The 27,017-nt window shown below is 40.3% G+C and overlaps 1 protein-coding gene across 1 annotated transcript in view; it reads left to right on the forward strand.

Annotated features, from left to right (window-relative positions):
* Positions 1-27,017, forward strand: part of LOC132157249 (pro-neuregulin-3, membrane-bound isoform) — a 304,223-nt gene that overhangs the window by 263,322 nt on the left and 13,884 nt on the right. The window contains exons 4-6 of the mRNA XM_059566502.1: positions 10,010-10,036; positions 16,782-16,884; positions 24,692-24,818. Coding sequence (XP_059422485.1) covers positions 10,010-10,036; positions 16,782-16,884; positions 24,692-24,818 — 257 coding nt within the window. The remainder of the gene's footprint in view (positions 1-10,009; positions 10,037-16,781; positions 16,885-24,691; positions 24,819-27,017) is intronic.

Raw genomic sequence — 27,017 nt, forward strand, 5'->3', positions numbered from 1 at the left:
ATTTTCTGTGGACGACGCTTTCGGGATATCATAGCTTTGAACTAGATATCCTCTATATTAAACATGGCCTATTGCTTTTCATATATTCCTCTGATCCTATTTGTAGACCACAGGCCACAAATCATTTTTACTCACCCATATCCTTAGTATAGCTCTGGTTGAACATGACCTATGAGCCAGTGAGAGACCATTTTGCACTCGCTATAGTCATTATTCATGACTGTCGAGATCCCATGGCCCTGCCTGTTCTCATTGCATACAGCTATCCAATTTAGACATTGTAGGGGGGTTTTCTGGCCGTGTCATCTACTGGTACTGTATGACATGAAACTGTCTCAAAAGCTTGAGAAAAGATACTTGAGACCATTTGTAGCCTTAGGCAGCTAAACTGATGAGTCACCCACATCCAGTCTGCCCACAAAGACATGTGTGTTAGTCAGCACCTAGGTGTGTGTGTGTGTGTGTGTGTGTGTGTGTGTGTGTGTGTGTGTGTGTGTGTGTGTGTGTGTGTGTGTGTGTGTGTGTGTGTGTGTGTGTGTGCATTTGCTTGCAGAAGCATGGAATGAGAAAGACAGGTAAAGTGCTGTTTGACATCAGCCCCTAATGGTGATTGGCAGGTGGGTATTACAGGAGTCCAACTGTAACACTGACTCATCAGCTTTGGTGAACTTTTAGTGAACTTTTTATTAGGTCTCTAACTTGATCTTTAATAGGATCTGTTGTTCACACAACTTATAGATAAAACCCTGACAGCCTTCATGAAATGAAATTAGCGCTGCAGGTGCTTTGTGCTTTGTGCAGTGTATTTATTTGGAATTGGATGCAGAAGGTGTTTACCAGTAATGGCTTTCAATAATTTCTGAGGCAGAGGATCTCAACCTTGGGGTTACAGCCCCACATTTGCTCAACAAAGATTCAGATGGTTTGTCTGTATGCATGTATGTGTATATACTGTATATGAATTATATATTTGATTGAATATTGAATCATCTTTAAAGGGCACCTATTATGCAAAATACACATTTACATGGTTTGGACATAAAGGTATGTTGGCAGTGTCTGAACACAACCACCTTACAATGATAAAATCCACCCACTGCTTAGTTTTTAAGCCCCATTAAACCAGAGCAGACTCAAATCAATATGAAATCACATTGTTTAGGCCCTGCCCAGAGCCTGACAGTCCTGCATTACCGTAGTTCCCTCCCACAGCGAGTTATGTTGGTTGTATCCTGTCCTCCATTTTCTCTGCGCTTGAGCTGCTGTAATGTTAGCAATATCTCCTAAGCCCAAATTCTGAATTCGCAGCCTTCCCCTCAGACAGCAAGCCAAATACACATAACCTTTACTCAGTTTAATATATTTAAGTGTGAACTCATTAAATATGTACGAGTAAACTCTAGTCAGTCATGTTGCTTCTATCAGTTGTTTGTTGCTGTGGGCATACAAAGCAGAGACGTATACACTACACCCTCTTCTAAAGACGGTGACGGGAATATGCAGCTTATTTGCATTTCAAGTGAAACCAAAACAGCTCTTTTTTTTAGACACGCCCCAAAAATGACATTTTCCAGGTCTTTTAATAATAGAACTGCAGGGTATTTTGTGCTGAAACTGTCTGTGTGTGTGTGTGTGTGTGTGTGTGTGTGTGTGTGTGTGTGCGTGTGTGTGCGTGCGCGTGCGTGTGCGTGTGTGTATGTGTGTGTGTGTGTGTGTTGATGCAAAGGTCCAAACACACCATCTCACAGGGTGCAACAAAATATAAATATGCGCAACTGTCACTGACTGAATGTTCTTAAGCTGTGTGCACCATTTGCTGGCACTTATTTGAGTAAAGCAGGATTCAGCGCTCTTGATTACATTACATTGCAGGACCAAACATTGTTCCAAGTTGGACATAACAGCGGAGATGGGATGAATACACTTTTAATTATCATGTCGTGCTTTGACAAGCTGGAGTGCGACACACAACCCTCAATCTTCCCAATAGACAGAATGAGTGCCAATGAAGGGATGCCCAAATTATCTGTTACAGTTACAGAGTCAATAATTATACAATTGGCAAACTGTTTTCCTATATTGTACAACTTAATTTGCTGTCTGTGAGGCTATAGCTTAATGCTGTGCATGGGTGAAGTTTTGGGGGTCATGTGTATCTTGGAACTTTAAAAAAAAAATGTATCATAGACCTAAAAATGTTAAGAAAACCGTATATATTTCACTAGAATATGTTTGCATCTGGTGTGAAAAAGCATTTTTTTGTTAGTTTTTACACCTCCATTTCATAAAGTCTTTCACCGTCTCACTCTTTCTCTCTGTAATCCTCTATTTCTCACACTCTCTCTTTTTTTGGAGCCACAAAGTCTGTGTGTGAAATTCGTTGGCATTCTCAGTAAAAGCAGGTGGGGGTTTCGGGTGAACATTGTGGCTGGCCTTTCAGGAGCTTACTTTAATCTCTGATTTTTTCTGTCCAGCTGTGACCGCTCAGCCAGCCCAGCGTGACCATTTCTGATGTTTTTCACTTGTAATTATTGTGTATATTAGAGTAAGAAAAGGGCAAGAAAATCCAGTGAACTTAGAATATAGAGAGATATTTCTTCCAGTTTTTTTATTTGTTAATTGATCCTGAATGTAAAACTGTAGGTGTACCTTTGCCAGCAGGTTTTCTTGGTGTGATGAGAGCTGATGTCATGTCCCAAATGCCTCATATCACCAAAGTTATTATATTGGCAGACAATGAATAATGCAGTGAAGACAAGATGAGAACAATTTCTGAATCAGTATTGTTGCCAAACTTAAATATAATAATATAGTACTGTACTTATCTGAGGCTTGGACAAGAGTATTGAAAAAGATTACAGCACAATAGTACATGTTGTTATGCACAAGCTGCAAGATTATGAGCAAATAAGACATTTCCAACATTTATGAGAAGGAAGCAGCTTTATGGGATGTGGAGATATTTGATTAGGCTTTGTTATTATCCATTTTCTTTTAGAGCATGATTGTAGTTTATGATCATCCTTAAAATGGCAGATCTCATAAAAACGATCATGTTGCTTATTTTGGAGCAGGAGCCCAAATGGACACCTGAAGTCTGCAGACCATCTTGAAGATATCCATTGCATTTTCCATTAACACTCCACTGCGTAGAGGAGGAGCGGACAGGAGGGGGTGATCAGATAAAGACGAGGGGCGGCCTTTACATGTCTTTGTGTAGGAAAGAGAGAGAAAACCCGTTTAATTTCTTTACACCATGTCATCTTCACAAGGAATCCCCCAATTTATCATGCATGTGACATTTATAGATGAGCGCACATTTGTAACTCTTATAAATCAGGTTTGGAAATGAATTTGCTCACATTTAGTCTTAGTGAAAATGTAGCAGATGTGGTTGTAATATTGGAATTTTCATTATGTTATGCACAGTATTCTTCATCATGAATAATCACTTAGCCTGCAACATTATATCTCATGTTAATCTATGCATTGCTTCCTAAGCTTTTAGTGTATCTTTAAATCTACAACTAATTAATGTTGGGCTAAAACATTCTGGTTGAGTATTCCAGGGATGAACAACTGAATGACTCTGAGACTGCTCAGGGGCTTTCTCTGCTTTAGATGTGAATCTAAAAAAAACCACCCACTCACATGTGAAAGCTCACATGCACATATGCATCCAAAACTCATCCAGCCATTGACTATGATGCTGTTGGTGTTAGTAAATGGGGTTCAGCTGGTCGTTTGAAGCCTCAGGCTGTCTTTGGGTAGAGAGCTTATGGTCTCTTGTGGGTTCATTTACATCTTTCTTTTCGGATCAGGAGTGCAGGAATGTCTTTAGTTTTATTTTAAAGGTTCTGCAGATAGGTAAAGCGTTGAGCTAGCAATGAAAAGTCGCTCTGTGGGGTCTCATTAAGCCTCATTGAGTTGTATTGCTCAAAGATAAGATTAGATTCTGACACAACCACTGCATAAATCATACTTAAATCAAATCCTAGAAATGGCTGTTTTGTGTTTTATAGATTCAGAGATATAATTCATGACTTGCGGTGCACTGGGAGTTAACCTAGACAGAGAGCTGCCTCAGCTGTTTTAGCTCACTTTTCACTATCTTGACTCACTAAATAATATTGTTTAGTAAACATCTCTCTCAAGTTTTTATGCTCACCAAGTCGGCATTTATTTGGTTAAAAATACAATAAAAATAGAAAAATTGCGATATATTATTATATATTTTTCTTTGTTTTTATATATTGTGTTTTAATATACTGTGTTTCAAAATGTAATTTATTTAAGTGGCAAAGCTGGATTTTCAGCAGTTATTACTCCATTCTGCTTATATGCTGATTTGGTTCTCAAGAAAAATTCATTATTATTATAAATGTTGATATCAGTTGTGCCATCTAATATTTTTGTGGAAACCATGACATTTTTTTCAAGATTTTTTATGAATTGAAAATACATATTTTATCATATTATAAAATAAGTTAATTTATTGGCATATTTGATCAGTTTAATGTATCCTTGCAAATTAGAAGTGAAAATTTATTTTTAAATGGTAGGTTACATATTGCAACATTTTACAGTATATTAAAGGTCATTTTAATATTATATATATCGTATATAGTAAAAAAAAAATTAAGCATTCTGTTATAAACGTTTACATTTTTCATCAAAGAAAATCCGCTGTTCCACTGGAAATGTTAAAATAAGTTAAGCAATGAAGTGTAAAGAACCCATAGATATAATCAGCCGTATAATTCACCCATCACACTGAGCACAATGTGCATTACAGGACCTTCTAGTTGGAGCTCAGGGAGTTTGCTGCCATCTGGCTGAGGAAATTTGTTCTTTCATTCACCATCACATCACAGAGAATGTCAGTGTAAAAAAGCAGAACACTTCTCACAGAAGATCAGAGGACATTCAGTCAAATTCCTGTCCTCCTTCCTGCTATCCTACTTTTTATATTTTACTCACAGGAAGATTTTCCTTTCTTATCCTATGATCTCATTTGATCGTTTCTTTGTCCTTTGCATCTTTTAAACCTCTCATTGTACTCTTGCTGCGTGTTGATGTCTAAAATTGCTGTCAATATCTGAAAAGAGTTTAGAAAAGAGTGGAGAGAAAAAAAACTATTTTCACTTTCTTTCTATTTTCACTTTCTTTCCTGTGTCATACAGGCTAGTACAGACACGTTAGCTTCGTTCATTACTTCGAGGTGAGAGTGTTGTTTGATATGCTCAGACCAGCATGGCCAGTATTTAACTTCTGCTCAACATGTTTCTCTAGTCCCATTTTCTTTGAGCACAGACACAGAAACTTTTAATGAGCCAGCGAGCATTTGTGTTGAACAGGTGATACTGAAGATAATGAAAGCAACAACAGCCCACTCAGATATTAAAGTCTATTTCTGGAATTCTTCTGTTTTGTAGGAACTTCTGTGCAAGAGCTGTAAATTTTCTCTTATGTTAGATTTCAAATAGCCACATAATGAAATGTGGCGACTCTCAGGTTTGAGTAGAATGAGCAGCTGTACGCTGTGTTAAAGTTTATAGTTGGATACAAAAAATAATTTTACAGGCTGACAATGTGTCTCCACTGGATGCAAGTGGTGCATCACAATGCGATAACACTTAATCGCTCCCATTATAAGAAGTTGTGTTCTCTGCAGTGGAAGTGTTGCTGCTTTATCTTTTTGGCTGACCACTTCATTTTTTCCTGGTTGTCTATTATTCTCATCAAAGCAACATTTGATCAAAAATACATCCAAAAACAGTAACATTGTGAAATAATATTAAAATGTACCAGCTTTTTATTTTAGCTAGCTTTAAGTGAAATCCTATTAATTTTCACCATTTTTAGTCAGTAGTATCACATGATCCTTCAGAAATCTTTCTAACATTTGATTTGCTGCTCAAGAAACATTTACTCTTTTTAACAATGTTGTAAATAGTTTTGCTGCTTAATATTTTTGTTGAAACTGTGATACATGATTCTTTTATTAACAGAAAAAAGGAGATGATCAGGGCAGTAGCTGAGAAGACACTATTGAACATCACAGAGTATTTGAAGTAAATAATGTATTCATTGTCATATTCAAGTTACATCTTTAAGGTTCTGAAAGTGACAGCGTATAACATTTGTCTGGGACTGGCAAAATGGAATCCACAGGAAAAATGGAATCCATCTTATTTCTGACAGGGAGATGTCAGTGGAAGTGTGTCTGTCTGCTGACAAAATAAAAGAGAAATGAAAGGGAAGAAATAAAACGCCTTCCTACAGTAGTTGATTTAAACTCAGTGAGGGGGTATTTGTGTGTGTGTGTGTGTGTGTGTGTGTGTGTGTGTGTGTGTGTGTGTGTGTGTGTGTGTGTGTGTGTGTGTGTGTGTGTGTGTGTGTGTGTGTGTGTGTGTGTGAGGGAGAGAGCGAGAGAGACTGGGAACACTTAGAAGGACACAATCAAGGACATGGTTCAAGAACTCTGAAGGACACATCTCTGCTTGATGAGTGAGAGCAAGGAGGATAGTGACAAGACACCCTTGTCACATCCCCCAACTCCAAGGCTGATTTTATTTTTTTGATGAGATGTCAAGTTCTCCATTGCAAAGCAAAGATCTTGAAAGGTGTCCTTCTCGAGATAAAGCGATATCATCTTGTGATTGGGAATGTTGCAACCCTTCAACCATGCCCCTTATCAGCTCTTACAGACGTAGATTGGAGGTTATGTTCTCTCTATCTAAAACTGGACTTACTAGATACTAGATGTATTTATTTTTTAGTTCTCTAGCTCTTAGAATACATAAGATAATTCCATCTCTAAGTTCTGATTGGTCTCTAAATTCAGATTGCTCACACATTCTATAGTAGTACTCAAAACAGAGGCTTTAACTGAATTGACCTATATGATTACAAATGTTTGTTATATGTTTGATGTTCATAATTCAAAGTTTGCAGGCCATAAACTCAACGGAGTTCATACTACAAAACGTTTTTCATTCATCATAGTACTTTTGCTGTAGTTCATGAATCATTTAAAATTATAAAGAAATTCAAAAAAAATTTATTAATAAAATAGTGATTAATGTATTAATTGCACCATCAACTTTAAAAATAAGAAAAATTTTACTAAATTAAAACTCTTTGAATATCTACATGGTGCTAAGAAATTATTAATCAAATACAATATTTTGTGGTAAATTATTAAATTATGGATATTTGCTAAATTGGGTTAAAAATGACCTAGGAATGTAAAAGTTGTATGCATATTTTGAAGACACCAGGAATAAATCTGTTTAAGACTGGTTTTCTCTCTATTAGGGCAAAGCAAAAAAAAAAACCTGAAGACAACTACAATGGTTGCCAGCCAAAAAAAGGAAAAACAGTATCATAATTCTCAGCATTAGTCTGGCAGTATTTATTCTTATGTTGCATAGCACTAAGCCTCAGGATTTACAAGGCATTACAAGGCTATAGGGTGCAATTACATTTAGAAGAAGCGAGTACAATCACTCCCAATCTCCTTGATAGAGAGACAGATACTGCCGAGTTCCAGAAAGAGTGTTTAAACTTCCTCCACGATAGGACAGATAAATACCTGAGACAGTCTCATTCAGTCAGATTTATGGTTCATTGCTAGCCCTCGTCCCAGGTCGACTTCAGGGGACAGTAAGCACAATTTAAGGCACATTTCCAGTGATCCTGTGGCTGATGCAGTTTAATATAAGTGTTTTCTCAAGGACGACAAGAGAAGCATCAGTAGCCTTGTCTGTCTCCCTTCCTGTCTCAGGGACACAACTGATCTCATCTGAGATACTGAGCAATGTGTAAAATCAGCGATTGGGTACCGTAATATATGAGCCACTTATGGTAAAACATGTCAAGTGGCTGGGCATTTATTCTGAGTAGCCAGTAACAGAAGGTGTGCAATTAGGGTGTTTGAGTCCTTGGTTGTTTTGAGGGCAGTTTAGAAGGAGAAAACCTCCCCAAAGGCTCATAGCTTTAAACAAGCAGCTCCGGACAGGTAGAAGGTCTTATTTTTGGATCCATCTGCATGTGTGCGTTTGAATAGGGGAAGTAAATGGGTTTGAAACCCCACAGTCTGCACCTGCCTCACAGTCTGTCTTTGCTCATATTATGACATCAAGGCACAGCCACTACTATACGCTCCAGCCATATCGCTTCCTGGATAGGTCAGAATCGTCGGCACAGAGCCAATGATGCAAAAAAGCCCTGTGTTTGTTATGGATGAAAGAGCATCTCACTGTGGACCGCTTACGGTGTTATGTTATAGAGAGTTGCACACCTTCAGGTTATGTTTATTTCTGTTGTGGATGCTGACAGTTTTTGAGGAGATTCTGGGGAAAATTTGATTAGTTTGTTGGCATTTTTAAATACAGACTCCCAAGGGCACCAAACACACATACGCCTTGACTGCAACTACCATTCCCTTCCAAATTTAACTATGCCATCATTTTCCTGTCAGATTTCAGATTCAGGTGGGAGGTTTTGAATCTTTACACTTGAAGCAACATCTTATATAGAGCCTTTTACAATCATCCAAACTCCCTGAGTCAAATTAGCACAATTTGACGGCTCACTGAGGAAGAAGGAGATGGATATGTTCTCATGAAAAATAAATGTAGTAAAATCTTACAGTCTGACCAAAGAACATAGAAATGGTATCTATATTTGTCTTTGTGTAAGAGCTTCGGTTCTTTTCCTACTGCTCTCAACACATTCGCAGATCCTCAGGAGATAAAGTCTTGTATTCTGACTTCATACTGTTTACACCACTGCATTAAAGTGGCAAAAATAAATGTCATGCACTCTTAAATCTGCGACAGAGCATACCTGAAGGAGCACAGCTTCCATTTCCTGAGCTCCTGGGAATTCTCTGGCAGAATGAAGATGTATTCCTGCGGCTTGATTTACAGGAGATATTAAAATATGCTCAGTTTCTTTACTTGGAGCACTTGCAATAATATCATGAAATCAGTGATTCCTCAACTTAATATATCAACTTGCATCCTGAATACTTTTTTAAATAGCAGACTCTTAATGCAAAAATCAGGGGGGGATTTTGTTTGTTTGTTTGTTTTTTAGTGTATGAATTGTTTTACAGAAAATATATCTAATTAGTCTTAAAACTATTCTTTGCCTAAAGCAATATTGTAAGATATTAAGAAATTATTTGTGTTTTACTTCAAACTACAAACTCCATTCTGTGCCTTGCCATTTACTCAGGACTCCATTTCCCACAATCCTTTGCACAGACTCATCAGGTCTCATTATCAGTCCACAGCTGCCTCATATTAGTAGGGCTATAAGAATAGCACACACTTTCGCTTTGCTGGTGATTGAATGTTTGTGTGTTTTCCTAGTTTTGTGTTAGTTCCTTGTTTTCCAAGTTTCCTAGTTTTGCCTTGTCTTAGTGTTTTGATCATTGACTCTTATTGTTTTGATCATTGACTCTTATTGTTTGCTACCTGCCTTTACCTTCGCCTGTTCCATGGGTTACTCATTTGCCATTGCCTTGGAAATAATTATTTTGTTGATGTTGATAATGATTTTGCTGATAAAAAATATAACAAAATAGAAATTAATTAATACAATTATTTAATTTTGCCTTGTTGCTATAACCTGCTGGTCTGCATTCTGATCCAAAGCACAGAAATCCTTAACGAATATCATATATTTTTGAATGAACTGCATACATGGATCCACAATTACAGATTAAAGCAATCTATAGTATTGTTTTATCTGCAAATGGTCCTATCAGCCATGGTTTTATTTTACATAATAAAACATACGTTTTCTGAGCAGGTTGCACACACAAATAGCTATCACAGTAGGCTACTCTCTTACATAAATAGTATCCCACAATATCTGTGCATGCAATGAGAATAGAATGCACACAATGAGTGTCTCTAAAATCTTTTTTCTCTCTCCTCTCTTTCCTCCCTCCCTCCTCCTTTAATGCTGCCCTCTTCTATCTTCGCTGGAGCAGTGGATCACTTGGGCATTGAGTTCATGGGTAAGAAAAAGAAAGCATTTTCTTATTGGCAGAGCGATAAATCATGGTTACAGAGTTTATACTGTATGTGCCGAGGCGGCTGTGCATCTGCTTCATGCAGCCATGCTTTTATTTTCATTGCATGTGTTTGAATGTGAACGTTCCTGTTATTTCTTTTGACTGTGCACTGTATGTGGGCTAAAATGTTGTTTTCTCTTCTTGACTCTTCACAACAAACAACTCTTATGAAGATATCCACAGAGTCATCATGAATGCATTCACATTTGCAGAGATGTAATACTTGAAGCCCAAGGTTGCTTCATTCACATTTGACAGGACTAGAAGTTATTGTGCTAGTTACCAAAGCAGTGTGGTGCAGGGTATATGTAATTAAACTAGTTTTGTAGCAAATAACCACCCTGTGCAGTTTGTGGTCAGAGATTAGTAACAGAGAGCAAATTATAAATGCACACGGTTGAGATCATAGGTTTCTTCTCACTGGCTTTCATTTACTCTTAAACTACTCTTCCCTCTCTTCCAATCACTTGCCTGCATTCCACTGCAGAATTCCAATGATCTTTGGTCTCCTTGGAAACAGCATTGAAATGTTGAAAGGACAGTGACAAGAGACAGTGAGGGTGAATTCAGTTTGTTGGCACAGGTTCAAAGGTACCAGTCTCAGTGTCTGTAAAATTTTTGTGGTTTGTGCATTTGACATTGCATATGTAGGCGTATGCTATCATCAATATTTATTTTTGCACAAATACACATTTTACTGTTTGCATCAAATAATCTAATCTAACTACTCCACATTCTTAATTACCCCATTATTAAGAGGCATTTCATACGAATTTAATGTGTCATCATCTTGTGCCTTAGAAAGATAAATGTCTATCAGTATTTTGATTATAGATCTTGGAAGATTCCCAGAGCTGTAGATCGATGAACAAGGAAGGGTAACAGGCAGATGGATTTTGTTCACGTTGATTTCCAATTTCCATTGCTGAGGCCTGTAGTGGTCCTCTTCCAGAAGGTTCATGATTGAGAGGAGCCAGCACTTCACTAACTTTGATATATGGATCCCAATTGTTTTTCCTTTTTCCTTTTTGTCCAGCCAAACTCAGCAAGATAGATGCACTCACTTCTGACAAGTTGAGAGCTGTCAGAGATGCCAACCTGATTTAATTTCAAGTTAATGACTGAGTTGGTAGTTTCAATGGGCTCAACACTTTTTATCTATCTGTCTGTCTGTTTATCTATTAAATTCTGAATTATTGAATGTCAAATGGGGCACCCCACAGCCTTGTGGACGTCATGAACTGTGAGACCACATAAAGTGTGTCATTCAAGACAGGGCCTAAATGTTTTGGATTCTGCAGTCTGCAAAAATGGACATTATTAAGGCTGAGATGTTCTTTCATGCCTTGCTTTATTTCACACAGCTGCGAGTGTGATCGCTTGTTCAAGACTTCGTTTAAGCATTTATTTCCTATGTGTGGTTTGATAGTTGCCATGTACGCACTCAGAGCTCAGAATGATTCCTGTGAAGTCAGTGTCACTTCCTCTTAAAGGCAACTGCAAAGAGTGGACTACATCGATGAAAGAGAGTAGAGGGATTCCTGCAGGCCTTTTAAGACCACATACTGAACTTGGCTTTCCCTTTAGTGAACATAGGAGATGACACAAGTAAAAGTATAGAAAAAAGGCAAAATGTCTCATGGGGTGAGAATGAAAATGTAAAAAAAAATTCTAATTTTAGATAGATAAAATGATTGCTGCACACCTAAATAGGTCAGAAAATGTGAGTTCATGAATACACAACATTGTTCAGCATCTGATTTTTACTTGCCCTGCCTAGGGGGAAAAGAAATGTGGACTATACTTGCCAGAAAGAACGTTTTCTTTAAAACAAACAAACAAAATAAATAAGTGCACAGAATTTTCATTTCAGTTTAAGCTATGGCATATTATGTCACGTGATGCACAACATTGATTTATTTATAATGAATTTGTTATCTATCTAGAAATTGTTACCTTGGTGATAAGTTTAAATCAGTAAAATTCACTTTTTTCATTTAATTTTCAAGGTATAAAAACATGAACAAGATCAACAAATGTAAGATGAAGATTCAGTGAGCCGTCCTCATTGTTGAGATCTGAACTGACAGGATATTTTCCTTTGCAGAGTAAATAGTAAATAGACTCTTTATTGTATCTTATCTGCTTACTTAAGAAACCATATTACAGTTCAGACTTGTTGAGTATGTAGATGTATATTCTACAGTTTGACCAAGAGGGTCATTTTATAACAGTAGCCAGGTGGCGAAGACAAGGATAAATTTACTAAATTACAATGTCACTTGCAATCGCTACTTGCACTCTCCGCTAACTGTGACACTTGCAATCGACACAAATCATGCTTGTTGCCAATGGAGACAAGAAGCTGTGGTGGTGAATAAACGCAACGCGCAAAGTTTCGCGTTAAGCATTTTTCCATATAGAATAAACTGTCTACAACTCGTTTATATCACTGTCTTTGTCCAATAAGCTACATTATGTGTTTTATTTATAATGATTTTCTATAGGAGGAAAACGTTTAATGTACAATTTAACGCACTGCGTGCTGTACTCGTCTGCTTGCCTGTACAGAGCTGATCCTTTTAAAATCACTTAATGCATTTCATAATGCACGTTCATATTTGCTGGTCTGTATATACATTGAGTCAACAACAAGACATATAGGCCAGGCCTACTGAATTGTCTTCATCATCTTAGTCTGTTATTAGGCCACATTAAGCGTTCGCATTGTGTTCATAGCCATCTGCTTGCCTTATAGTCATTAAATAATAACTATATATCGAATTTGGTCTTTTAATTGAACTTAACGTATTCTAATACATTATGCTATATTAAGTGTTTGTTTTTTTCTACAGGAGGAAAACGCTTAACGAAAGACTTTGTGCATTGCGTTCATATTCTGCTGTTCTGTGGCCACGGATTTGCCGGTCTTGTCTTTTTCTTGCAGGACCCTGTAAATTATAGTACTAGGCCTACTAATTTAGTTTTAATCGTTTAATCACCACCACAGCATTTTGTCTCCATTGGCAACATGCACGATTTGATTGCAAGTGACGTCACAGGTAGCGTTGAGTGCAAGTAGCGATTGCAAGTGACATTGTAATTTAGTTTCTTTTTTCTTGTCTTCACCACCTGGCTACTGTTGTAAAATGTTGAGAGATTCAAACAAAAAGTTATCAATAAATAGAACAAAATAAAAAAAAATAAAGACTGCAAGTGACGTCGCTAGCGGAAGCACAAGTGTCTGAGAGTGCAAGTCTGAGAATGCAAGTCTGAGAGTGCAAGTGCAAGTCTGCAGCCAGACCCTTCTCAGTTTGACTGCTTGTGGGTCAATTCTAAAGCCTTTTAAAGCCAATTCTAAATTCTTTACACTGAAAGAATTATTGAAATCAGTAAAAAAGCATAAAAACACCTAAGAAATTAGGGCTGGCTGCTGTTTGCTTGACTGGCATAGTTTGCTGGAACCATGGGCGAGGCTAGCCCCTTTTTAGGGGTGCTGAAGCACCCCTAAAAAGGAGCTCAGCACCCCTAAAACTTGGAGTAATGTTAATGTAGAGTATGTTGTTATTCTAAAATTTTTGTTCGTCTTTTACACGGTTAAATAATGTCCAAAACATACTCCGTAGTTTGTGGTTTAAAATGTATGTGTTAAGGAGGAAAATGAAAACATCCCTGCATAGCAAATGGTGTCATCCTCTTCTCTTCTGTACCTGCACAGCTCAGCACGACCGTCATCCAGCGCGAAACACACGCAGAGTGAGAACCCGTGATGTAGTGTTGTGATCGGTTGTGATGCACCTAAGTTCCGAAACCATATCGGTGAATACTGAAGTCAGTATCCTGAATCACCATGGTGGTACATCTATAATAAGTGTTTATTTTCGGACTATTTTAGTCCGGCGGGTCGCCGCCGCTGTGGAGTAGCACAGGACCTGGGTGACTCGTCCATAGTCATAAACGGAGAGAAGTAACGCCGGTTACAATGTTCTTCCGCAAGACGCATGCAGTTCTGTTTATTAACTGCTAGAGCGTGAAACAAAAACAGAAGCGTGACAAATAAACTGCGTACCTGTGTAGTGCGTACGTGTGTCTCTGGTTGTTAAAGTTTATCGTTAATTTAATACTCAGGAGTCATGTAAACATGACGTCACGTGCGTCTTTTCTCGTCAGTCGTCATGGAAACATGAAGCCCTGGCGTTTTGAGTGAAAACAAACGACGTATCACTGAAAATACTCACTGTGGCTTTTTAAAAGAATTGTTATTAATTTCTAGATTTATATCTGTTATTTTTCAGTTGTGGCTGACTATCAAACTAGACAATAAAAGAAAGTTTCATGTTTTTCTTTTGCTGTATTTATTCATTCATCACACACAGGATTTAACCTGAACCAGGCTTAACTCCTGAACTCCTAGCATTACTCTCTCTCTCTCTCTCTCTCTCTCTCTCTCTCTCTCTCTCTCTCTCTCTCTCTCTCTCTCTCTCTCTCTCTCTCTCTCTCTCTCTCTCTCTCTCTCTCTCTCTCTCTCTCTCTCTCTCTCTCTCTCTCTCTCTCTCTCTCTCTGTGTGTGTGTGTGTGTGGCAGTGAGCCACATATATATATAAATCCTGAGTAAATGTCTCAAGCAAAGTGATGTGCTGCTGAGCAGTGAAGTATCCCGAGTACAGTGGGAGTCATTAGGAGGATGCTCTTCTTGTAGTCTTGGTTACATTTTCTGTCTGTGGGCGCCTTTTGATTATTCACACTGAGTTTCTCATAGCCCTGCACCAGTTACCATGTTATTGATATAAATTACCTGTTGCTCCCCAATTATAAGTGGAATTGCCCTAATTAGATACTTGAGATCATTGATTTGCTTTTATGAAAATGTAATTTTTCTAGAATGTGGAAAACTTTTTTCATCTATCAGTAATGAAGCTGACCAACGACATTCCAGTGTTTTATATGGGCATCCTAATAATAATCATCATCATAATAATAATACTTGTCAAACAAAAGTGGCTCTAGCTGGATTTAGTACTGGATAAATATAAAACCAAACGTTCTCTTTAATGGGGTTTTCAGTGCAACCGAGTTTTCAGGTCGATGTAGAAATAAAATGTCCCTTTTTTTGTTGTACAGAGATATGCTAGACTTGGGTATTTTTCGAGAGCATTGATGATATGTGTAAAATTATGGGCATTAATGACAGGCTCGAATAAAAGAATGGATAAATTAACATAACACCCCACTTTTCCTGCCCATCACTCTCTTGTCTTTGAGAGGATCAATGATATGTGGAAGAGGATGAGGTAATGTGTAGGATAGAGCACAGAATGTAAAGAGAGGATGTGCTAATACATCCCACCTCCTCTTATCTCTCCTCCTCCCTTTTTTATGCTTTTTGTATCCCAGGGTTTCCATTCACTTTAGCTATGTGATGGACATATAATGGCATAGGAATAATAAGTCAATTTATAAAGCATGACGATGGATATATAAATAATGAAAACTGAGCAATGCTTGATTAGTTTTACAAGGTTTTGCACTTTCATTTATAGATCTTTTCTGCAAGTTAGTGCACTTATATGAACTTCCGATCTGTTGGAATAATCTATTTTCTCTATATTACCAGCGACACTATAAGGAGAAGGAGAAGGACCACCCATTGAAATATGAATGAGTAAACTCAGTATGATTGGTATATTAGAAAAAGTGTGAAATAATAAAAACAAGAAAAGCACATGACAAAATCACTAAAACTTTAATAAATATAATAGCAATTATATGTTGTAATATTTTTAATAATGCATAATAATAGTAATAATAGTTTTCGAGTTTACTCTAGCTTTGATTGATTGATTTTTTTTATGTCACTTTTTTGTCAGATTTTATTCCTGATTTAAAATAATACAACATTATTGAAACACAATCTTGACTTATATTTTTCTAGATTTTGGTCCTTAGCCTTTCAAATCTGTATGCCTATTACTTAACATATAAAATAACTTCCTTGGGAGGTTACTAAAATGCACTAAAGGGAGTATGATATTACTTTGGGTAGCCATGATGACTTTACCATGTTAATTTCACCTGCAAGGTTAACTGCTTTGAGCCTGCCCTTGTAAAGCTCACGATTGCTTTATTACTAGTCGTGTAGCTGACACATTCATTATACTCCAGTGTATTCAGTGTGAAGTTAGTGGCAGCTCTTGTAGAGTAAGTTGTGTCTGAGTATAATCTGATTGATTGCCTATTAACAGTTGTGAAGACAAGCGTGATTTACTCTTTCATATGAGAAATGACAGCTGCTATTTTTCACACTTAATAGTGTCCATTTAGGTTTGAACACTTGTCCTGTGCCATCCATCCCCACAAAATAAATAAATAAATATATAACAACATCTATTACTTGCCTCTTTTCAGCAATTCAGTTTCACGACTCCCTGACAGTTACATAGTGGGGTTTTGCCGCATTGCAAACTAGCATTTTGGAAAATCAGGCTCCCACTAGTGAAGCCAGCCATGTTTTATTCTCTTATTCCAGGCCACCTCTATTACAGCAACAAATATTTAGTGATGTGCTGCATTCAGTGTCATTTTTTCAATGTAGATGAATCGTCATATGTGCTGCATACTTGTTTTTTGAATAGCAGTGAATGTTCTCCTAATTTTTTTTTTCTCCTTCTTGTTTGCTTCGTCCCAACAGAGAGCAAGGAGGTGTACAAAAGACATGTGATGTCTATCACATGTATTGCCATGGGGATCAGCTTTCTTGGCACCCTCTGCATGGCTCTCTACTGTCGGAACAAGTAAGTGGACCTCAGAATTAATCAAAGCTTGAGCTGTACCCCAGAGCATATCATTCGGAAGAAAGGCACAATATAACAAGCTAGAGGAAAGAGTGACTGCTATGGAAACCTAGAAACATAATGACTGGAGGTGTGGATGTAATTACTTTCCCATAAAAGCACCCACAGCTATACTGGCCACCTTTCCAACTGGAATGAATTAAAACATGTTTGGCCCATGGCATGCATCGAATGCACTGCTGCTGGTGCTTTTACTATTCAGCTTTTACAGGCTCGTTTCAACTATTTAATGGAGACAGATCTATTCACAGTCATTACAGCCTCAAGACTGTTTTCCCCCTTTAAGGCTCCTCAGAACTGTTCATTGTATTTAAAAATGAATTTGTTAAGACACAATAACTTGTTCTAGTGAGCTGACACACTGCCTACTTATTTTAATCATTGTGTATTTAGAAACATTTTTTCAGTCACCATTTGAAAAAACAAGGACATCTAATTTTAGAAGTGTGATTTCTAGACATTTTACTGCTGAAAAATATTTTAGCAGGATTTTTATTTTTTTTTTTTTACTTTTTTTGGTAAACAATTATCCAAAATATTTGATCAATATTTTAGCAAGCATGTAACCAAAATGGATTATGTGTTTATGAAACACGTGACTGTAAATGAAATTACATTCCAGTTTTAAATGTGCATCTGATTACAGATAGCCTGGGATTAAACAAGACTTGTATTTTAAAGAGAACTAATTTGAAGGAAGAATAATACGTTTTTGGGGTTAAAAGAATTTCTTAATATGAAATTTGAATGGCATGACAATTAGAGACTAGACTTTACAGTCTACATGCTAAAACACTAGGCATGTAATGATATTATAAATATTGTGATATCGCGATAGAAATACTCGATATTACTTTGGTCACATGATGATGTGAAATGATAGATTTCAGGCAAAAATTTATTTGATTTAAGACATTATGCTTTGGCACAGTATCTGTCAAACAAACTAAAACCAAAAGCACAATATATTGCTTAATCCATTCATCAAGTCTGTTTTTGCAGCGTGTTCTAATTATTATATTATATTATATTATATTATATTATATTAGATTAGATTAGATTAGATTAGATTAGATTAGATTAGATTGGATTGGATTAGATTATCTAATTTGTTATATTCTAATTTGTTTGGATTCCTAAAACACCAGTGCAAATGTAATTTAGACTGAGACAGTATTTTCAAATAAAAAGAGGGTTGAGTCCCACTTAAGGTTCAGGTACAAGGTAATGAGTTTCCATAGTTAAGAACATGGGTTGGAGCTCTTAATTTTGAATATTCTCAAAGTGCATTAGATAGAATAATTTAACTTTAAAATGTTCAATATATATATATATATATATATATATATATATATATATATATATATATATATTTCTAATTCTTAATTTGTCTTTTATTTTTAAATATCGCAATAAATATACTATTGTGGGTAAATATAGAATCTGTGAATCCTAAGTACAGGATCCACACCGGTGCAGTGACTGACAGCCACACAATCACCTCAAAACAGAGATGTGGCGACAAAGAGGCAAACTTATGGACTGCAGCTTTAAATATAAACAAATTGCTTAAAATGATTGGGAACCCTGAAGAACTTCAAAAATTTCTGGAAAACGTACTCGGTTACTAGAAGAGCGAACGAGTACTGCGTCTTAGCTAAGACGCTACGGGGAAAAGTCTCTTTTCACGAAATACTGAAGCAAAAAATTATCCTTAATTTTGTATTTTTGTAAAGCGCATTTGCAGCAGTACACAGCCATAGGCAAGACGGCTCGTTCGCTCATTGGCTTGTTCTGCGGCAACTGCACAGCCTATCGAGCGCAGGCTGATGCAACATCAGACCAATAAGGGCGCTTCGAGAGCTCTCTCGTACTGCGTCTTAGCTAAGAGATCACACACCAATAAACCTGAAGCAACGCCCAGGATTTACAGTGCACAGTCACCTGAGGGACTCACAGAGAGTCCAGGACAGGAAGGGGGGGAAGCCCTCCGTCCCATATCTAGCAACATCCGTAGATGCGGCAATATGACATCACACAGCCGAGGCAAGGCCTGACCAATGTGGCAATGCGGGTCTTACGCAATACTGCCCATATAACAGTCGGCAGCACATAACGCTCACGAACTCAGAGTTCCCCTCAGGGCCCTGATTCGACTATACCGACAGCAGCCTTGCTTGCAAGGCGGGAACCTCCAGGTTATAGAACCTGATAAATGTAGACGACGAGGCCCAACCTGCCGCCATATATCCTGCAAGGAGATTCCAGTAGACCACGCCCATGACGAGGCGACGCCCCTTGTGGAGTGTGCTCTGACGCCCAGCGGACACTGAAGGCCCCTGAAAGCGTAAGCTAACGCTATGGCGTCAACTATCCATCTGGACAGAGTCTGTCTCGAAACAGCCATTCCCTTGGAACGTCCACCGAACGAGACAAACAGCTGCTCCGTCTGCCGAAAGGCAGCAGAACGAGACACATAAGCTCTTAAAACCCTGACAGGGCAAAGAAGACTCGAGTCTCTATCCTCTCCTGACACCGGCAGGGCAGACAGGGCAATAACCTGAGCCCGAAACGGCGTGTTGAGGGATTTCGGCACATAACCTTGCCTAGGTTTGAGTATGACCTTTGAGTCATTAGGCCCAAACTCCAAGCACGACTGGCTCACCGAGAGCGCGTGCAGATCACCCACACGCTTCACTGAAGCGAGAGCCAACAAGAATACTGTCTTGAACGACAGATGCTGAAGGCTAACTGATTGGATAGGCTCAAAAGGGGGACCCTTCATGGCCTCCAAAACCGCCGCGGGGTCCCACATAGGGACTGACGGAGGTCTGGGAGGATTCAGCCTCCTAGCTCCTCTAAGGAAGTGGATGACCCAATCATTCCTTCCTATTGACTGACCGAGCGCTGTTTCAGAAAACGCTGCGATGGCCGCCACATAAACTTTGAGCGTGGATGGGGCTCTGCCCTTATCCAACAGCTCCTGTAGGAAGGAGAGAACCTATGTCACCTCAAAACTAAGGGGTGAACATCCTCGAGCTGTGCACCAGCTGGAGAACACCGACCACTTCGAGGCATACAGACGTCGTGTCGACGGAGCTCTAGCCTGAGTGATGGTATTTAGCACTCCCACTGCGAGATCAGAGGGTAACCGTTGAGTGCCCACACATGGAGGGACCACAACTCCGGTTGAGGGTGCCAAATCGAACCCCTGGCCTGCGAGAGGAGGTACCTCCTCAACGGTACTGGCCACGGGGCAACATCTGCTAACTGTATCAAATCTGGGAACCATGGTTGGTTCTTCCAAAGAGGTGCTACAAGCAGTATTGAACATCTCGTTTCTCTCACCCGTTCTATCACCTGCGGAAGGAGGGAGATGGGAGGGAAAGCATAAAGCGGGAAGCACGGCCATTTCCGTGACAGCGCGCTTGCGTTCTTGGAAAAGAACGCTGGGCAGTGAGTGTTTTCGTGGGACGCGAAGAGGTCCACCTCCGCCCTGCCAAATCTCTCCCACAACAGCCGGACTGTTTGCGGGTGTAGAGACCATTCGCCCGTAGAAACATTGCCTCTGGACAGCCTGTCTGGACCCAGATTCTGTAGCCTAGACACATGCACTGCCCTCAGCGAACGCATGTTGCGCTGAGCCCAAACCAGGAGGCGTTACGCCAGCCTGTACAGGTTTCGGGACCCGAGACCGCCCTGGCGATTTATGTAGGACACCACAGACATGTTGTCCGAACGGACTAAGATGTGGTGGTCCTTGATTTGGGGACAAAAGCGCATCAGCGCGTTCTCCACTGCCAGCATTTCCAGACAGTTGATATGATGGAGCTTTTCCCGTTCTGACCACAGGCCAAAGGACGGTCTGCCCTCGAGCAGCGCTCCCCATCCCGAAGTGGAGGCGTCCGTCGACACCATCTTCACATTCGGGGAAGTCCCCAGGCTTACACCTGATCGGTATCAGCCGTTTGCTGTCCAGGGTGTCAGGGCTGTGACACAGCTCTGATTGACCTTGAGACGTAGCCGGCCAGACACCCACGCTCTGCGCAGCACCCGCGCCTTCAGCCAGAGCTGCAGGGGGCGCATGCGGAGCAGGGCCAGCTGCAGAGCCGGAGATGCTGAGGCCATGAGGCCCAACATCTTCTGACAGTGCTTGAGCGACACGGTCGCGCCGCAGCGGAAAGAACTCGCTGGGCGCTGAATGCCCAACGCGCGCTGTGGTGACAGCCGCGCCGTCATGGAACACGAGTTCAGAACTATACCCAAACACAGAATCGACTGACTGGGGTTCAGCAAACTCTTCGCCCAATTGACACTGAGACCGAGCTTCTCGAGGTGATCGAGTAAAACGGCCCTGTGCTCCACGAGCTCCACTCGTGATCGAGCCAGAACCAGCCAGTCGTCCAAATAATTCAGCACTCGCATGCCTCTGAGTCTGAGAGGAGCGAGCGCTGCATCCATGCACCTCGTAAATGCTCTCCATGCACCAACCGAACGGCAGGACTGTAAACTGGTATGCCTGGCCCTCGAAGGCGAATCTCAAATATCGCCTGTGATTTGACGCTATCTGTATTTGAAAATACGCGTCTTTCAGATCTATTGACATGAACCAGTCCCCTCTGCGAACCTGCGTGAGGAGCTTCCTGGTCGTAAGCATTTTGAAACTGCGTTTCATCAATGCCTTGTTCAGCTGTCTTAGATCCAGTATGGGCCTGAGACCCCCGTCTCTCTTGGGCACCAGAAAGTATCTGCTGTACAGCCCCCCCTCACTTTGAGTTCGAGACACAAGCTCTACAGCCCCTTTGCTCAACAGTTTTGATATTTCGGCCCGAAGTATGTGTGCTACTTCTGCTTTGACCGTAGTTCCGACGCGTGCTAAAAAGCGCGGAGGGCGTCGACAAAACTGTAGCGAGTAGCCTCTCTTTATAATGCCTAGCACCCAATCCGAAACCCCTGGAAGCGCTGACCATGCATCTGCATGAAGGGCTAAGGGCTGGATGCGAAGCGCGCTCTGTTGACTGGGCAACGGCGGCGCTCGAGTGTGCTGCGCATCTGAGGCGGGGAGCGCGCTGATCACAGCGGGAAGATCGCTCCTCCTCGACCCCGTCCTGGCGCTTAACCGACTGGGGGAGGGCTGAGCGGGTCCCGTGGGACTCGTGATGTCTACGAGTAACTGTGGGCTGCATGTGTGCACATTTACCACTTTCAACTTGCTGTCTGCCTGTGCAGAGCATACGTGCACGGGCCTCGTTTTTACAGAAGCCACGCGCCGTATGTGACATAGTGTATGTGGGCACTGGGGAGTGGGCACGTTTACTATGTGGCGCGCTCGACCGATCTGTGTCGATCTTATGTGCGAGAGCCCTGTGTGCAGGGCTGTGCTTACATGTGGAGATGGGCACTGAGGAGTGGGCATCGTCACTACATTTATAGCACCATCGGCCGCGGCCGGACGAACGTGCACGGGTTTCGTTTTTTCAAGAAACCACATGACGCGTGTGACATAGTAATTGTGGGCACTGAGGGGTGGGCATGTTTACTATGCAGTGCGCGCGATCGACCTGAGTCGCTTTTATGGGCACGGGCCCTGTTTGCAGGGCTGTGCTTACATGTGGAGATGGGCACTGAGGAGTGGGCATCGTCACTACATTTATAGCACCATCGGCCGTGGCCGGAACACCAGAAAAAACACTCTTTTCGTGAAACATCTGGGTAGCCGTGATAACGGCTTTTGTGTGCAGGCAAGCGGGCACTCGAGCAGGCTTGCTCATTGCAGAAGACGCTGAGGCAGTCACAATTCTCATGAACTGCAACAGCGGCGCGCTTGGGTGAGAGCTCGGCCGCAGCGGAACTCGTACACTGGCGCTTTCCTAGCAGTGCTAGGACGTTTCCGGGGCTTCTGGCTTCACCGCAATCCTCTGCCGCGGCTCAAGGCATCGCGACAGCGTCATCAACGCAGCTCGGGACCCCGTTCTCGCTCTTCAAGCCGTCGCGACAGCGAGAACGGGGTCCCGAGCTGCGTTGATGACGCTGTCGCGATGACGCAGCTGGAGGCGGTGGGCATGACTGAGAGCTCTGTGGGGCCGGTCTAGAGCGGCTAGTTGCAGAACCGGAGCGCTTCGGCAAGAAGTGCTTGAACGCCTGCGAAGCTTTCTGGTCCTCGGCGAATCTCTCCACAAACTCGTTGACAGATAATCCGAAGAGGCCAGCAGGAGTCGCGTCGAGGAACGCAGCGCGCTCAGACTCCTTGATGTCAGAAAGCGTCAGCCACAAATGCCTCTCAGCCGCCGTAGCGGAAGCCATAACCCGTCCCATGGCCTGTGCAGCGGACTTAGCAGCGCGGAGGGAGAGATCCGAAGCACTCCTCAAATCCGCGAGACAGATTGCTTCAGGTCCCATCTCATCCAGCTTGCGGAGGAGATCGCCCTGGAAAATCTGCAGCGTGGCCATGGTGTGCAGATCAGACGCAGCCTGCCCAGCAGCAGAGAAGATCCATGCGAGCAGCGATGACGTCATGCGGCAGGCTTTGGATGGCAACGCCACCTTGGTCCGCCGTCCAGCAGAGGGCGGGCAAAGGTGCGCTGCTATAGCCTGTTCCACCGGCGGAAGTGACAGGTAGCCTCTGTTTTTAGCCCCGTCCAGTGTGGAGAATGCTGGTGAAACAGATGAACGGACTCTCGCCGAAAATGGAGCGTTCCAAGCTTTCACCACTTCTTCGTGAAGCTCAGGAAGAAAGGGGGCGTGCTTTGAGCTTGGAGAAAAACGCTCATCCGGGAGAAAGCTACCATCCAGCCAGGAACGAGAAGGGGGCGCTGGTGCAGACCACTCGAGGCCGAGGCTCGCCGCGGCCAGCGCGAGCACTCGCATCAGCTCCTTATCGATATCCGCCCGTCTGCTGGGCCTCTGAGCAGAGGGCGCGAGATCCACGGAGCTCGCCCAACCCTCACTGCCCGAAGCAAGCAGAGAGCACGTGTCCTCTTCCTCCAACGCGGGCCTGAGACGCAGCTCTTTTTGTTAGTGTGCGTCGCAGGGCGAACACACACAGGATATAATGATACAAAGGATATAGGCGCCGGACAGCGCAGCAGGAACGGCAATTTATCATTTCAGTTTTAATTATAACTAGTTTTTTTTTTATAAACAGAATAGAAAACTAGGGCTAGGAGACCTTCAGATACTATTGTGGACAACCACTGCTGCAATGGAAGCATGTGTTGCTGCCTTATAATTTGGACAAATTTAAGTACATTATCTTAGGAAGCAGTATAATAAAAATTCCTTTCTTTGTAATAGCCTCGGGAGAGTGTCTATAATGCTTTAAAATGTTGCATTTTGTAGGCATGAGTAGGAAAGGGGTAATAATAGTCACATTAAACTGAAATTGTGATGGATCTGACAGTATATCCATATTTCACCCATGAGTTGAGATAATCATCAGTAAGAGCAACTGACTGCAAGTGAGAGCTCCTAAATCAAGAAAGGGGTGTGTGTGGAACAGCCCAGCAATTTAAATATAACACATGATACAATGAGTGAGTGAACTGACAGAAGAAAAATCAAACAATGATGTAGTGACATTTAAGTGCACCAGTAATTATTTTATCTCCCAGGAAAATAACTATGGGCTGTCTTAACTGTCAGAATATATTCTTACAGATGATGGGTGGTGTTTGCATGTGAATGAGTCTGCTTGTGTGTTTAGCCCATGGTATTTTGTATTCTTAACTAATGATGCTGCCCCATACAGGAGAAGGAGGGAAAAGCTCCAGGCGCACTTGAAAGAGAGCCGTAGCCTGAAAAACTACAACCTCAACTCTTTCAGCTTGGCCCCTAAACCCAGCCTTAGGCCTCAGCAAGGCTTGCAGCTCCAGAAAGTAAGCACCTCTGGCCCCTTTTATTCCTCGCATCAATGTATGTTTTGTATCCGGATAATATATTCTTGAAGTGGATTGCATTTGTATTTTGCTCCGCTGCTCTGTTTTGGTTTATTTTTTGGAAAATGAAGTTTTCTGTGATGACTCTTTGCCTATTAAAACATGAAGTCTTTGGTTCCAAATCCGTAATACCTGCGTTCATCTTTGGAACACAAATTAAGATATTCAAATCTAAGAGCTCTCTGACCCTTCATAGACAGCAATGCAACTGAAATGTTCCCAGGTCCAGAAACGTAGCAAGGACATCTGTAAAATAGTCCATGTAACATCAATGGTTCAACCATGATTTTACAGAGCTACAATAATACTTTTTGTGTACAAAGAAAACAATAATAAGATAATTTATTCAACAGTCCTTCTCCCTGAGTATTCTCGTAGCTTCGTAAAGACTGATGTCCTTGCTACATTTCTGGACCTGGGAACATTGCAGTTGCATTGCTGTCTATGAAAGGTCAGAGAGCTTTCAGATTTTATCAAAAATATCCGAAGATGAAAAAAGGTCTTACAGGTTTGGAACGACATGAGGGTGAGTCATTACTTTTTATTTTTGGATGAACTAATCCTTTAAATAAAATTCCTTCTTTTCGAAAAAACATTACTTTGTTATAGCTTTTGTCATGAACAATTGGCAAACAAATAAGAGCCCCAAAGATACTCCATTACCTGAGAGAAACTTTAATAGATAATTTATTCAGTACCTAATTACAAATAATAAAAAAATCACTTTATGATGTGCACCATCTTAACTGTTATTATGGCCTTTTTTTTATGGTTACATATATCCTATGATATAGATTTATGTAATTATACACTCGTTCATTATTATTATTATTATTAGTTAGCTTATGTTTTGCAAGTGAAAACAGTTCAGCATGATAGCTTATCTTATTGATAGCCAATCTGTTGAATAAATAATATGAATATGAATATATACATGTAAATAAATGTAAATATTTTTAAAGTATTTACTGTATGTGTATTTATATATACATAATAAATATACACAGTACACAAACATGTATTGTATAAACAAAAACTTTAATTTGGATTTGATTAATCGCGATTAATCGTTTGACAGCACTAATTTAATTATAAGTTCATAAGTATAAGTAACATTCTACTTTTATATTATATTATATTATATTATATTATATTATATTATATTATATTATATTATATTATATTATATTATATTATATTATATTATATTATATTTATTATATTATATTATATTATATTATATTATATTATATTATGATTAAGTGGCCAGACCAAATTGTTCATGAAACTCTAAGCCATGATTTGCTATATTCTATTGGCAGGCAGTATAAGTGTGAAGAACATTCACATTCAAAACAGAATTCGATAATACAACCCAGATTTATGGTTTATGTATTTTTGTTCTACTTTCACAAAAAGAGAGACTTTTCTTTATTTTTTATGAATTTATCTATTTATTAAAAATGTTAGCTAGCATACAGATGGCAAAAAAAAAAAATATTTTTAGTTTAGTTATATTAATATGATCTCAATTAAAAATGCTGAAAGAAAATACAAATAATAAAAATGTGATGTACAAAATTAAACTGACATATTTTTCAGTTTATTTATTTTTATGCACATATTAGCTTAGATGTGAGGCCCTTCGATTATTAGAATTTGAATAATGTCAAAAACTTAGACAGCCACTGGACTACAAGCAACAAAACTCATGGAGTCATAAATGTAATCAAATGCTATCTGATAATGATGTGATCGCTGACAATTCACGTTAAAAGGGATTCTGAGACAGATCCCATCACATTTCCTGCTTTTTTCCTCATCAGCAATTAGAAGCAAGAACAGCTTTACATCGCTCAGCTCATTGTAATGAGGCTCTGTCACAGCCATTCAGGGTGTGCAAGTCTCTGAGGACAGACACACTAATAATGGTAGTCACACTAGTCCATCATTGAGGGTTTGTGATTACTGCATCATTCTCTGTCTTTCCAGCTCAGAAACTTCATGCTAGTCCAGTGCTCTAGAGAGTGTGTTACCTTCCTTGCATCCCGTTGGGAGATTTGGTTAATATTCATCACTTTCTCAATCACTCCAACTTGCAGATCCATCACAGATAAGCCGATACAGGCTATTTGCATT

The sequence above is a fragment of the Carassius carassius genome, chromosome 14 (assembly GCF_963082965.1).
Source record: "Carassius carassius chromosome 14, fCarCar2.1, whole genome shotgun sequence".
Taxonomy (NCBI): Eukaryota; Metazoa; Chordata; class Actinopteri; order Cypriniformes; family Cyprinidae; genus Carassius; species Carassius carassius.